General features: G+C 31.4%; 4 protein-coding genes and 1 pseudogene across 4 annotated transcripts in view; 4 read left to right on the top strand and 1 right to left on the bottom strand.

Annotated features, from left to right (window-relative positions):
• LOC139773410 (uncharacterized) overlaps window positions 1–14230 on the bottom strand; it is a 511404-nt gene that overhangs the window by 181159 nt on the left and 316015 nt on the right. The window lies entirely within an intron of this gene.
• Window positions 468–1939, top strand: LOC139773418 (uncharacterized). Its single transcript, XM_071707850.1, has 3 exons — window positions 468–1529; window positions 1702–1788; window positions 1865–1939. The coding sequence occupies exons 1-3, from the start codon at window positions 468–470 to the stop codon at window positions 1937–1939; spliced, it is 1224 nt and encodes a 407-aa protein (XP_071563951.1).
• Window positions 4135–5995, top strand: LOC139773426 (uncharacterized). The gene is made up of 4 exons (XM_071707860.1): window positions 4135–4155; window positions 4388–5470; window positions 5614–5700; window positions 5769–5995. The coding sequence occupies exons 1-4, from the start codon at window positions 4135–4137 to the stop codon at window positions 5874–5876; spliced, it is 1299 nt and encodes a 432-aa protein (XP_071563961.1). The 3' UTR covers window positions 5877–5995.
• LOC139773380 (uncharacterized) lies at window positions 7252–8984 on the top strand (annotated as a pseudogene).
• Window positions 10485–12060, top strand: LOC139773425 (uncharacterized). The gene is made up of 3 exons (XM_071707859.1): window positions 10485–11651; window positions 11823–11909; window positions 11986–12060. Exons 1-3 carry the CDS (start codon window positions 10587–10589, stop codon window positions 12058–12060), a joined length of 1227 nt encoding a protein of 408 aa, XP_071563960.1. The 5' UTR covers window positions 10485–10586.

The following is a 14230-nucleotide window of genomic DNA, read 5'->3' as shown; positions in this document are numbered from 1 at the left end:
TATATCAGCACGAGATCTATCTGCTATACTTTCTATTTACCTATATATGAATCTAATAGGAAATAGCGAAACATCTTGATAATGTTTATTCGTTTTGTACATGTTTCAGATGCGCAAGGTTATGAATTATATGACTAGGAAATTATATATAATTATTTCAGTACTTCGAAGGAAGTTATATATAAAAAATTATATAACATTATCTGCGTGCTTCGTAATAAGCAAAAAAACATAACTCACAATTCCCTGAGTCCTGTTTTGCAACACGACGCAATAATTGTTAGTAGTTTTAAAATTGAACTCGTCCGGTTTAGATAGACTGCGAGTCTATGTCAGTTTACGCATTAGCAGTGTGAATAGCAAAATCTAAATTTAGAGAAGATATTCTTGTAAACACGTTGATGCCACAATTCATCGACAGCATAATTAATATCTCTCAGATTATCACCTTAAACGTTTCGGCAAACATGTTCAATTTGTCATCGATGTTCCAAGGACTCAAAGGAAAAAAGCAAGGAAAAATATGGCAGTTATTCCGCGCTACGGATTTTGAATCGTTAATGTATCCTTGCATCACGTCTTGCCGCATTCTGGGAATATTTCCATACAAGATCAACGCTTCGACCATCAAGGCTTCCAAAAAATGCTATATTCTATCGACCATTATTATCTGCGTTTTTTGCACGATCCAATTAAAAATTCTCTATGAGATCAATACTTCTGACTACATTGCATTCAAAAATATTGGTACACTAAGGGTAATTGCACGTAACTTCTTCTACATTAACAGTGGTTTTACAGTCGTCACCACATTCATTTTAAGTGGACCACGAATGTGTTTTCTTCAGACCTTACTGAAGATCTCCTTGAAATTACCCCCGAAATCATATCAGAATTTATCTAAACTAATCCATGCCAAGGACATTATTGGATTTCTCTTTATATCAGTTTCTTTGATAATAATGTACAACTTGCAGTATAGTATCGTCCGCAGGATTTATGAACTATACATTTACTGGCTGATGCTTCAGATGGATATACTATATATAAATTGTGTTTGCATATTAAGAGCTGGTTTCAAGCAAATCAACGACAATCTGGCGAATCTGCGAGAATTGGACACGAAGGGCGAGCCATATCTTTTGAACGGCACCTATCATGAGCAAAGAATTCCATTCCTACTGATGAAGATCATAGCTTTGAAGAAGCAGCATTTGGCAATCAGCGAGACAGTACAGAAGCTAAAAATGGTCTTCACTTTGCAACTTCTTTCAACGATAGTTATGACTTTCACTCAAATCACCTTCTATCTGTACATGTACTTAATGCATATAAAAGGGGATGCGTCTATGAGCAATCAGGAACGACAGCTTTATGACATTACAGTTGTTACAGTTGTAACATATTTTTCTCTAAAATTAATGTTGATAGTATGGGCTTGTGAGTCCGGCAAGAATCAAGCCATGGAGATCAACACCACCGTTTACGACGTGTTCAACAGCACCAGCAATCAGCAAATAAAATACGAGGTAAATAAAAAGTATTTACCAACTTTAATGACATATTTTATATATCTTTCTAATTATAATGTGTCGCGTACGCTAATGCGATTTTTAATATAGTAATTTTAAAAATAGTAAAATTAATAATTATACATTTTTCAATCCTATATTTAACAATTTTCTTTATCTAACGTTGTAGATGCAGCTGTTTTCTTTGCAATTATCGCATTGTAAAAATACATTCTCTGCAAAGGGGTTTACCGTGGATGCTACGCTCCTCACCAAGGTGAGTGATCAATCATTTGCTTTCATTAAATAAGTGTAGATATGTTTAGCTATGTTTTATGGTATTGTTGTTTTAGATGGCAGGTAGCATTGCCACGTATTTAGTAATTTTGATACAATTTCTGTACATGTCGAATTCTTGCGATGGATAATCTGTAATAGATGTAATTTAGTCAACAAAGAGATACATCATGGTTGAATGTAGAAGATATATTTTAAATCGTTGAGTAGAGACTTTGTTGGAAATCCAATCGTGAAGGAAACAGGGCTAATTAAGAGCCAATTCGAACTAATTATTGACTGAATAAATCTTTCGCATCGAGAACAGCGAATGGCTCTTAATTAGCCCTGTTTCCTTCACAATATATTTTAAATATACTTATTTTTATTAATGTAAGCAGAATATCATTGTGAGTAGAGTCTCCCGTGGTGAGACATTGCATTATACACACATATGTACAGACAAATTTAAAAATCTTATATCACATACGTGTTAATAAATATTAATTAAAGTTTTAAAAAACTGGAGAGTGATGGAGCAATTCTGACTTCATATTCGTTTTCAGCGGCTCAAAATACGTAGGAATAGCATAGTCAGATCTTCAGCACAACCTACTTTTTTTTTGTGGGCCTGTGTAATTAGTTGCAAACGGATGGTATGTTTTATTTATTTAAGTATACATTGTAGTCAGACAATATATGTAATATATTCACTTCTGAGAAACATTACTTTAGAATTATTAAATAAATCATATTTAATTTCTTAATACTCTTGCGTTATAATTTATATAAATTACTACTTAAATATTAATAAATCAAAAGTGAATTTAAAATTTATTTCTGATGTGCAAAAATATCTATGATTAATACATTAAATTGTGTTTCGAATAAAATGTTGCTTTGCGATGACTGATATAATAATATACAAATGAGTAAAGAAGTTACTTTTTTATTTTATTGATGTTACATTGATGGCTATATTAATGCGACAATTCAGTGATAAATGCAATTTTGCAAATTTGAAATTATATCTCCACATTCTGCGCTGAAAGCTGAAAGACGTATAATTTTCAAACATTTTTGTTGTCACTACAAAGTGCCTTTCTTCTTATATTCAACAAGTATTACGCAGAATTGTTTTTACTTTTTTTATTACTTTGTTATTATCGAATCATAAAGTTTTTCTCATATCTGGCAATTCGAAAGTCACATGTCAATAATTTCTCAAATGTTTAACGTAAGTGATGAGATAATTCTTCTACAAAATTGAATTTTTTAATGTAAAAATATGCCCCTTTTTGGTGATATTTTATTGAATCGTCTGCGAACGCGTGAATATTTATAGCTTCAGTACTGCAGAAAGTAATCAAAACATTGACTGTTCTAGCCACAAGCTAATTGTAAGTAGAAACTGACTTGCAATCAGGGAAATTGCTAGAAGGGAATATCTTACTAATCATAAATCAAAACAACAGATACAGTGCTTATTCATTTCTTGGTAAAATTCTGATATTTTATGACTAAATACGGAGTAAATAAGCATAAATAATTATATAAAAGACATTCAAGTAAACAACTACGTATAATAAATATTTGATGTACATATACGTATAATTATATGTATAAATATGTATAAATGTTCATCAAATATTTATTATACGTAGACTATAATGTATCTGTTATAAAATCAGTTAAGAATTTTATTCAGATAAATATATCGATTAATTCTAATCGAGGTAGTAGCATCGAGGTAGTAGTACCTCGATTAATTCTAATCGAGGTAATAGCATTGTCTTTGCACTAGAATAAAGTCTTTCGTAAGGATACATTTGTTACAAATGTTTTTCGCAATGACATTTCTTAAAATATGCTCAATTTAACAATATTTGCATGTACACTATTTATGCGCGCGTCCACACGCAAAGTTTATTTTGTTGTATTAAAATAAACGTGCGAAAATATTTGTAATTCATAATTACCTAGTATAAATTAAGGTAAGAAAATAAATATTTAAAATAACATGTTGTATGAGTAGAAAATAGGTATTAATATTTTTGAACCCTGAATAACATATTTGCGTGTATATTATAATTACACAATTATGTGCATTTATTTGTTTGTTTGTTAAGACCAAAAGAACTATATCTTGAAGAGTTGTGATATAAAAACATCCTATTTGAATAAAAATGTAAAGTTTAAAAATATTAATCTTTATTAATGGATCCTTGAAACAGCCATTGACTATCCACGTCTACGGCAATCTGTCTTGTGCTTCGTGTACTCATAATCCATATTGTCATAGCAATTATACATAATTTCTTTATATTCTGCGTCCGAACAATAACAAATGTCGATCGAAGAGACCATGGTTACTTCACGACTAACAAGTGACCCATTGAGTCCTTACCACTTGACACTCTCGCAGTTTTAAATTCAAACTTGGTACGAATAGATCGACACTGAAGAGTTCATATTGGTACACGTATTTGTTATAAAAAGACAAACTTTAATGGCATAAAAAGACTGAAGCTCTCTCAATCATGATTTACTAGATGATAGAGTGCATTTATAAAGTGATTAATAATTTTTAAAATTGTTAGTTCTTCAACGACACTCCACTAATTCTGTTCAGCTTGTCGTCGAAGTTACAAGGACGAGCCAATGCCAAAATGTGGAAAAGGTGGCGATTGTTCCACGCCACGGATTTCGAATCGTTGATGTATCCCTCATTTACATTTTGCTACATTCTTGGAATATTCCCGTATAAGATCAATGCTTCGATTTTCGAGATTTCTAAACCACGTTACATTCTTTCGACCGTCGTTATGTGTGTTTGTCTTATTGGCTTACTGAGCAGTCTCTATTTGATAGACATTTGTGGAATCCCGAAGATGAAAGGTGTACCCAGGAATCTTGAGCGTAATTGCTATTACATACTCAGTGGTTTTATAGCGGTCGTCACGTACATTTTGAGTGGTCCACGAATGCGTTTACTCCAAACCATAATGGAAATCTCTTGGAAATTGCCTCCGGAGTCATACCAAAAGCTATCCAGACTAATTCACGCCAAGGACATCTTAGGCTCCTTTCTACTACTTATTATAGTAGTACCGATGTATTTCATGATGAATTTCCATATTGTATTCAAGATATTCTTAGCATACGTTATTCTGATGATATTTCACATAGATATGCTGTATATGAATTGTGTTTGTACACTAAAAGCTTGTTTCAAGCAAATCAATGATAATCTGGAGCACCTACAGGACTACATGACGAACGATGAGGTGTATCATCTTAGCCGGATGTATTGCAAGCAAAGAAGTCCATTCTTGTTAATCAAACTAAAGGTCTTGAAAAAACAGCATCAAATGATTAGTAACGCAGTGCAGATGATGAATATGATTTTCAGTTTGCAACTGCTTGCTACCATAATTCTGACTTTCATCGAAATCACTTTTCATCTTTACTTTCATTTATTGTATTGGCAAAAGGGCATTTCCATGATCAATGTAGATGATAGTATCTATAAAGTGTTCTTGATGACGTACGTACCTTATTATTTTATAAAAATAATGTTGATAGTGTGGGCCTGTGAGTCCACCAAGAATCAGGCTTTGCAGATTGGCACCACTATTCACGACGTATTTAACAGCATTGGCGATAATGAAATAAAAAACGAGGTAATAAAATATATAATTTAATTTGTACATTTTCTAAATATGTTGCTAATGCAAGTTTTATACATTAAATCTAAATTTATGATTTAAAAATTTGTATCCTCCAATTCTGTTATTAATTAATTTACGATATGATGACATTGCAGTTGCAATTGTTTTCCTTGCAAGTTCTTCATCGCAAAAATATATTTTCCGCGATGGGTCTCACTGTAGACGCGAAGCTTCTCACTGCGGTAAGTTATCGATTATATGTTTATAAATATTAAAGGAAATTAATTCATTTTCTTAATTTTGTTTTTAGATGGTGGGTAATATCAGCACGTATTTATTAATATTGATACAATTTTTAAATATGTCACATTTTTGCGCTAAAGAAATCGCCACAAATGTTATAGAAATAATTCAGTGAAATAAAGAGGGTACAGTCGATTGTGTAAATATCTATTTTAGTAGTAAAGATATTATCTTTCTTATTAGAATATTTTAGTAGAGTATGAACAGGCAAAGTTAATATTGCATTGCTGCAATATTTCATAAATCTATTTTTATTACTTCATTGACGGTTTATGATTTATTATATATCATTTCCTAGCTTTTAAATTGCTGATTTCTCATCTCAAAATTCAAAATAACTTTAAAACCTGACATAATAAAGCAATTTGAACAGCGGCATTGTTTCTTCTGACCGAAAATTATAAGAAACACATACTCTGATTAGCGTTACTTAACAAAGAAATTTTTGTTGGTCTGTATAATCTTTTATACCTATGTTTATACCTATGTTTTTCCTAGTTGAATACGTGAACTAGATTGTTCGTCCTATTTATACTCAGCAAATTCAAGTTCAAAACTGCGAACACAATTACACAAATTAGTGCATCGAGCGAGGAGAGGCTAAGGGGATATTTTGTTAGGTGTCAAGTAACCATGGTATTCTTCGATGAACAACTGTACACTCCAGATATAACGTATAGAATAATGATGTTGCGACCCATAAAATCAAGTATGCAAACATGAAACAGATAATATCGACTGCAAAATATTCATGTAAACGAGTAATTCTCCAAGATATGCTAGTTTCTTTTACTTCGAATTTTTGTTTTAAAAATTCATATCTTTACTGCGTGAACAGAATACTTGATATTTTTATGACACAATTTAAAAATCTGTTTTTTTTTATTTTCTACATACATTTTAATTTTTTTCATAGAAATATTCATACAAATATTTAAATTAATAGTTTAATCTGCGTTAAACATAGTTACATATCGAATTTCAATAAAAAATAATAGAAAAGAAATAAAAATATAAAAAGCATTTAATTCAACTAAAAAGTTATATGGCATATTAACAAAATATCGCAAAGCAGCAGAAAGTAGGTGCAGTGCTAATAATCATAGCAAATCGGAAAAAAGTCTTACCGTAAGCCCAACATTCTTTTGTGAAAAATAAAAATTTGCATTTTTGTTTTTGAATATATGTATATTAGCACGAGATGTATCAGCTATAACTTTTCATATACCTATATAATGTATCTAATGCAAAATTGCGAAATATCTTGATAATGTTTATTCGTCTTGTACAAGTTTTAGATGCGCAAGACTATGAATTATGTGACAGTTATTATATATCATTAACTCATGTATGCTTCGAAGGTGATAAGAGCCATAATAGTTACATTATGACATAAAAATTTCCAAGTTCTGTTTTGCAACATGACGCAATAATTGTTAGTAGTTTTAAAATTAAACTCGTAAAGAGTAGATAGACTGCGAGAAGTTTATTTCAGCTTAGTCGTAAGAACACAACAGAAAGTTACACTTAGAAAAGAAATTCTTGTAAACACGTTGATATCAAAGTGCATTGATAACATAATTAATATTTCTTAGATTATATAGTCTATGATTTAAATTATCATTCTCCCATAACGCTTCGGTAAACATGTTCAATTCGTCATCGATGTTCCAAGGACTCAAAGGAAAAAGAAAAGGAAAAATATGGCAGCTATTCCGCGTTACGGATTTTGTGTCGTTGATGTATCCGTGCTTCTGGTTTTGTCGCCTTCTGGGAATATTTCCATACAAGATCAACGCTTCGACCATCAAGACTTGTAAACCGCGCTATATTCTATCGACCATCATTATTTGCGTTTTTTGCATCCTCGAATTAATAAATCTCGATAACGTCAATAGTTATAAAAATTATGAGAACGTTGGGATACCTGAGATACTTGATCTTAACTTCTTCTACATTGTCGGTGGTTTCATAGTACTCACCACGTTCATTTTGAGTGGACCACGAATGCGTTTACTTCAAACCATACTGGAGCTCTCTTTGAAATTACCTCCGAAATCATATCAGAACTTATCTAGACTGATCCATGCCAAGGACATTATTGGATTCCTTTTTATAGTCGTAACATTGTGGATAGATATCAGTTTGGAGCCTAATGTCTTGCGCAATTCTCTTGATACATACATTCACTTGCTGATGTTTCTGATGGATATGCTATATATGAATTGTGTTTGCATATTAAAAGCTTGTTTCAAGCAAATCAACGACAATCTGGTGAATTTGCGAAAAGTCGTGACAAATGGTGGAGCCATATCTCTTGAGCGGCACCTATCACGAGCAAAGAATTCCATTTCTACTGATGGAGATTATAGCTTTAAAAAAGCGTCATCTGGCAATCAACGACGCAGTACAGATGCTAAAAATGGTCTTCAGTTTACACCTTCTTTCAACGATACTTATGACTTTCACTGAAATCACTTTCGACCTGTACTATTATTTAATGAAACTACATGGGGGTGAGCCTTTGAGCAAAGAAGTAATACAGATATATTACAACATCTGTATTACGGCTGTAACATATTACTTTATAAAATTGGTGTTGATAGTGTGGGCCTGCGAAACTGGCAAGAATCAAGCTATGGAAATCAGCACCACCGTTCACGAAGTGTTCAATAGTGCCAGCAATGAGCAAATAAAATACGAGGTAAATAAAAAGTATTTACCAACTTTAATGACATATTTTATATATCTTTCTAATTATAATGTGTCGCGTGCGCTAATGTGATTTTTAATATAGTAATTTTTAATATAGTATAATTAATAATTATTAATTATACATCTTTCAATTCTATATTTAACAATTTCTTTTATCTAACGTTGTAGTTGCAGCTATTTTCCTTGCAAATATTGCATTGTGAAAATGCGTTCTCCGTAAAGGGGCTTACTGTGGACGCAACGCTCCTCACTGCGGTGAGTGATCAATCATTTGCTTTCATTAAATAAGTGTAGATATGTTTAGTTATGTTTTATGGTATTGTTGTTTTAGATGGCAGGTAGCATTGCCACGTATTTAGTAATTTTGATACAATTTCTGTTCATGTCGAATTCTTGCGATGGATAATCTGTAATCTAGTCAACAAAGAGATACATCATGGTTGAATGTAGAAGATATGTTTTAAATATACTTATTTTTATTAATGTAAGCAGAATATCATTGAGTAGAGTCTCCCGTGGTGAGATATTGCATTATACACACATATGTATTGACAAATTTCAAAATCTTATATCACACGTGTTAATAATCAGTTGCAAACGGATGATATGTTTTATTTATTTAAGTGTAGTCAGACAATATATGTAATATATTCACTTCTGAGAAACGACACTTTCGTAGTAATTAAAAACATTGGTTTTTCTAGCCATAAGATAAATAGAAATTGACTTGCTAGATCAGGGAACTTGCAAGAAAGGAATATATCTTACTAACAATAAGGCATAATCAAAACAACAGATATAATGCTTATTACCCAAGTAGGAAGCACATGTCATTTTGACGTCAATTGACGTCAATTGACGTCAAAATGACATGTGCTTCCTACCTGGGTAGTTTCATCATTATATTCTGATTTATAACTGAATAGAAAGGAAATAAGCATAAATGATTGCGTGAACTACATTGCTAGTCATATTTACACTCATTGTCAGAGAATTTAAGTTCAGAACTGTGAACAATTGCTGCCTTGAGCGAGACAAGGCTATAAAGGAATATTTTGTTATGCGTCAAGTAACCATGGTGCTTTTCGATATACAACTGTACCTTCGGGATATAACGTGCAAAATAATGATGTGTAATTGTTCCGACTCATCAAATTAAATATGCAAACATGAAACAGATAATATCGACTGCACGTGGATGAGTAATTTTCTAAGATATGGCAGTTTCCTCTTCTTCGACTTTTTGCTTCAAAAATTCATATTTTTATTGCATATATAGAATATTCGATATTTTTATGGCACAATGTTGAAATCTATTTTTTGTGTTTTACCTCCATTCTAATTTTTATTATATCAATATCGACAGTCCTTAAATTAATATATGTAATTTAATCTGCTTCAAGCATAATTACTATCATAAGCATAATATCTAATTTCAATAAAAGATAATGGAAAAGTAATACGAGTATAAAAAACTTTTAATGTAATTAATTAAAACATTACATTGCATGTATATTCACAAAATGCCAGAAAGCAGTAGGAAGTAGGTGCATAGCTAATAATCACAGCAAATCAAAAAAAATCTTACCATGAGTCCAGCAGCAACATTTATGTAAAATAAAAGTTTGCCTTTTTGTTCTTGAATTTATATCAGCACGATATCTATCTGCTATACTTTCTATTTACCTATATATGAATCTAATAGGAAATAGCGAAACATCTTGATAATGTTTACTCGTTTTGTACATGTTTCAGATGCGCAAGGTTATGAATTATATGACTAGGAAATTATATATAATTATTTTAGTACTTCGAAGGAAGTTATGTATAAAAAATTATATAACATTATCTGCGTGCTTCGTAATAAGCAAAGAAACATAACTCACAATTTCCTGAGTCCTGTTTTGCAACACGACGCAATAATTGTTAGTAGTTTTAAAATTGAACTCGTCCGGTGTAGACAGACTGCGAGTTTATATCAGTTTACGCATGAGCAGTGTGAATAGCAAAAATCTACATTTAGGGAAGATATTCTTGTAAACACGTTGATGCCACAATTCATCGACAGCATAATATCTCTCAGATTATCACCCTAAACGTTTCGGCAAACATGTTCAATTTGTCATCGATGTACCAAGGACTCAAAGGAAAAAAACCAGGAAAAATATGGCAGTTATTCCGCGCTACGGATTTTGAATCGTTGATGTATCCTTGCATCACGTCTTGCCGCATTCTGGGAATATTTCCATACAAGATCAACGCTTCGACCATCAAGGCTTCCAAACAATGCTATATTCTATCGACCATTATTATCTGCGTTTTTTGCACGATCCAATTAAAAATTCTCTATGAGATCAATACTTCTGACTACATTGCATTCAAAAATATTGGTACACCAAGGGTAATTGAACGTAACTTCTTCTACATTAACAGTGGTTTTACAGCCGTCACCACATTCATTTTGAGTGGACCACGAATGTGTTTTCTTCAGACCTTACTGAAGATCTCCTTGAAATTACCCCCGAAATCATATCAGAATTTATCTAAACTGATCCATACCAAGGACATTCTTGGATTCCTCTTTGTATCAGTTCAATGGTCGATATTAATGTACAACATGCAGTTTAGTATCGTCCGCAAGATTTATGTACTATACATTTACTTGCTGATGCTTCAGATGGATATGCTATATATAAATTGTGTTTGCATATTAAAAGCTTGTTTCAAGCAAATCAACGACAATCTGGCGAATCTGCGAGAACTGGACACGAAGGGCGAGCCATATCTTTTGAACGGCACCTATCACGAGCAAAGAATTCCATTTCTACTGATGGAGATTATAGCTTTGAAAAAGCAGCATCTGGCAATCAGCGAGACAGTACGGAAGCTAAATATGGTCTTCACTTTGCAACTTTTTTCTACGATAGTTATGACTATCACTCAAATCACTTTCAGTCTGTACTTTTACTTAATGCATATAAAAGGGGATGTGTCTATGAGGGATCAGGAAAGACAGACGTATGACACTGCTTTTGTTACAATTGTAACATATATGTCTATAAAATTAATGTTGATAGTATGGGCTTGTGAGACCGGCAAGAATCAAGCCATGGAGATCAACAGCACCGTTTACGACGTGTTCAACAGCACCAGCAATCAGCAAATAAAATACGAGGTAAATAAGAAGTATTTTCCAACTTTAATGACATATTTTATATATCTTTCTAATTATAATGTGTCGCGTACGCTAATGCGATTTTTAATATAGTATTTTTAAAATAGTAAAATTAATAATTATACATCTATAAATCCTATATTTAACAATTTTCTTTATCTAACGTTGTAGATGCAGCTGTTTTCTTTGCAATTATCGCATTGTGAAAATACATTCTCTGCAAAGGGGCTTACCGTGGATGCTACGCTCCTCACTAAGGTGAGTGATCAATCATTTGCTTTCATTAAATAAGTGTAGATATGTTTAGTAATGTTTTATGGTATTGTTGTTTTAGATGGCAGGTAGCATTGCCACGTATTTAGTAATTTTGATACAATTTCTGTTCATGTCGAATTCTTGCGATGGATAATCTGTAATAGATGTAATTTAGTCAACAAAGAGATACATCATAGTTGAATGTAGAAAATATATTTTAAATCGTTGAGTAGAGGCTCTGTTGGAAATCCAATCGTAAAGGAAACAGGGCTAATTAAGAGCCATTCGCTGTTCTCGATGCGAAAGATTTATTCAGTCAATAATTAGTTATTGACTAATTATTGACTGAATAAATCTTTCGCATTGAGAACAGCGAATGGCTCTTAATTAGCCCTGTTTCCTTCGCAATATATTTTAAATATACTTATTTTTATTAATGTAAGCAGAATATCATTGTGAGTAGAGTCTCCCGTGGTGAGACATTGCATTATACACACATATGTATAGACAAATTTAAAAATTTTATATCACATATGTGTTAATAATCAGTTGCAAACAAATGATATGTTTTATTTATTTAAGTATACATTGTAGTCAGACAATATATGTAATATATTCACTTCTGAGAAACATTACTTTAGAATTATTAAATAAATCATATTTAATTTCTTAATACTCTTGCGTTATAATTTACATAAATTACTACTTAAATATTAATAAATCAAAAGTAAATTTAAAATTTACTTTTGATGTGCAAAAATATCTATAATTAATACATTAAATTGTGTTTCGAATAAAATGTTGCTTTGCAATGACTGATATAATGGTCTGTTCTTTACAGCTGAACTGGCTGCAGTAGTTCAGAGTTCATCCTTTTCCTTCCAATGTGGTGTAAAAAAGATAAACTCTGAACTAGTGCAGCCAGTTCAGCTGCAAAGAACAGACCTATAAGTAATATACAAATGAGTAAAGAAGTTACTTTTTTATTTTATTGATGTTGTATTGATGGCGATATTAATGCGACGATTCAGTAATAAATGCAATCTTGCAAATTTGAAATTATATCTCCACATTCTGCGCTGAAAGCTGAAAGACATATAATTTTCAGAGATTTTCGTTGTCACTACAAAGTGCCTTTCTTCTTATATTCAATAAGTATTACGCAGAATTGTACTTCTTTTATTACTTTGTTATGATCGAATCATAAAGTTTCTCTCATATCTGACAATTCGAAAGTGACATGTCAATAATTATTATTTTCTCAAATGTTTAACGTAAGTGATGAGATAATTCTTCTACAAAATTGAATTTTTTAATGTAAAAATATGCCCCTTTTTGTTGATATTTTATTGAATCGTCTGCGAACGCTTGAATATTTATAGCTTCAGTACTGCAGAAAGTAATCAAAACATTGACTGTTCTAGCCACAAGCTAATTGTAAGTAGAAACTGACTTGCAATCAGGGAAATTGCTAGAAGGGAATATCTTACTAATCATAAATCAAAACAACAGATACAGTGCTTATTCATTTCTTGGTAAAATTCTGATATTTTACGACTAAATACGGAGTAAATAAGCATAAATAATTATATAAAAGACATTCAAGTAAACAACTACGTATAATAAATATTTGATGTACATATACGTATAATTATATGTATAAATATGTATAAATGTTCATCAAATATTTATTATACGTAGACTATAATGTATCTGTTATAAAATCAGTTGAGAATTTTATTCAGATAAATATATCGATTAATTCTAATCGAGGTAGTAGCATCGAGGTAGTGGTACCTCGTTTAATTCTAATCGAGGTAATAGCATTGTCTTTGCACTAGAATAAAGTCTTTCGTAGGGATACATTTGTTACAAATGTTTTTCGCAATGACATTTCTTAAAATATGCTCAATTTAACAATATTTGAATGTACACTATTTATGCGCGTCCACACGCAAAGTTTATTTTGTTGTATTAAAATAAACGTGCAAAAATATTTGTAATTCATAATTACCTAGTATAAATTAAGGTAAGAAAATAAATATTTAAAATAACATGTTGTATGAGTAGAAAATAGGTATTAATATTTTTGAACCCTGAATAACATATTTGCGTGTATATTTATAATTACACATTTATGTGCATTTGTTTGTTTGTTTGTTAAGACCAAAAGAACTATATCTTGAAAAGTTGTGATATAAAAACATCCTATTTGAATAAAAATGTAAAGTTTAAAAATAATTAATCTTTATTAATGGATCCTTGAAACAGCCATTGACTATCCACGTCGACGGCAATCTGTCTTGTGCTTCGTGTACTCATAA

Source organism: Temnothorax nylanderi, unplaced genomic scaffold (assembly GCF_030848795.1).
Source record: "Temnothorax nylanderi isolate EJ_2023f unplaced genomic scaffold, tnyl_v1.0 TNYL_tig0061_pilon, whole genome shotgun sequence".
In the NCBI taxonomy this organism is placed as follows: domain Eukaryota; kingdom Metazoa; phylum Arthropoda; class Insecta; order Hymenoptera; family Formicidae; genus Temnothorax; species Temnothorax nylanderi.
Note: the sequence above shows the minus strand (reverse complement) of the source record. Positions and strands in the feature narration are given on the sequence as shown.

Bases quoted from the DNA above. Each gene is read 5' to 3' on its own strand.
- LOC139773425 (XM_071707859.1), top strand. From the start codon at position 10,587: ATGTTCAATTTGTCATCGATGTACCAAGGACTCAAAGGAAAAAAACCA. The intron at 11,652-11,822 runs GTAAATAAGAAG...CTAACGTTGTAG, and splicing joins ATCAGCAAATAAAATACGAG to ATGCAGCTGTTTTCTTTGCA. The intron at 11,910-11,985 runs GTGAGTGATCAA...TTGTTGTTTTAG, and splicing joins ATGCTACGCTCCTCACTAAG to ATGGCAGGTAGCATTGCCAC.
- LOC139773426 (XM_071707860.1), top strand. From the start codon at position 4,135: ATGTCGATCGAAGAGACCATG. The intron at 5,471-5,613 runs GTAATAAAATAT...ATGACATTGCAG, and splicing joins ATAATGAAATAAAAAACGAG to TTGCAATTGTTTTCCTTGCA. The intron at 5,701-5,768 runs GTAAGTTATCGA...TTTTGTTTTTAG, and splicing joins ACGCGAAGCTTCTCACTGCG to ATGGTGGGTAATATCAGCAC.
- LOC139773418 (XM_071707850.1), top strand. From the start codon at position 468: ATGTTCAATTTGTCATCGATGTTCCAAGGACTCAAAGGAAAAAAGCAA. The intron at 1,530-1,701 runs GTAAATAAAAAG...CTAACGTTGTAG, and splicing joins ATCAGCAAATAAAATACGAG to ATGCAGCTGTTTTCTTTGCA. The intron at 1,789-1,864 runs GTGAGTGATCAA...TTGTTGTTTTAG, and splicing joins ATGCTACGCTCCTCACCAAG to ATGGCAGGTAGCATTGCCAC.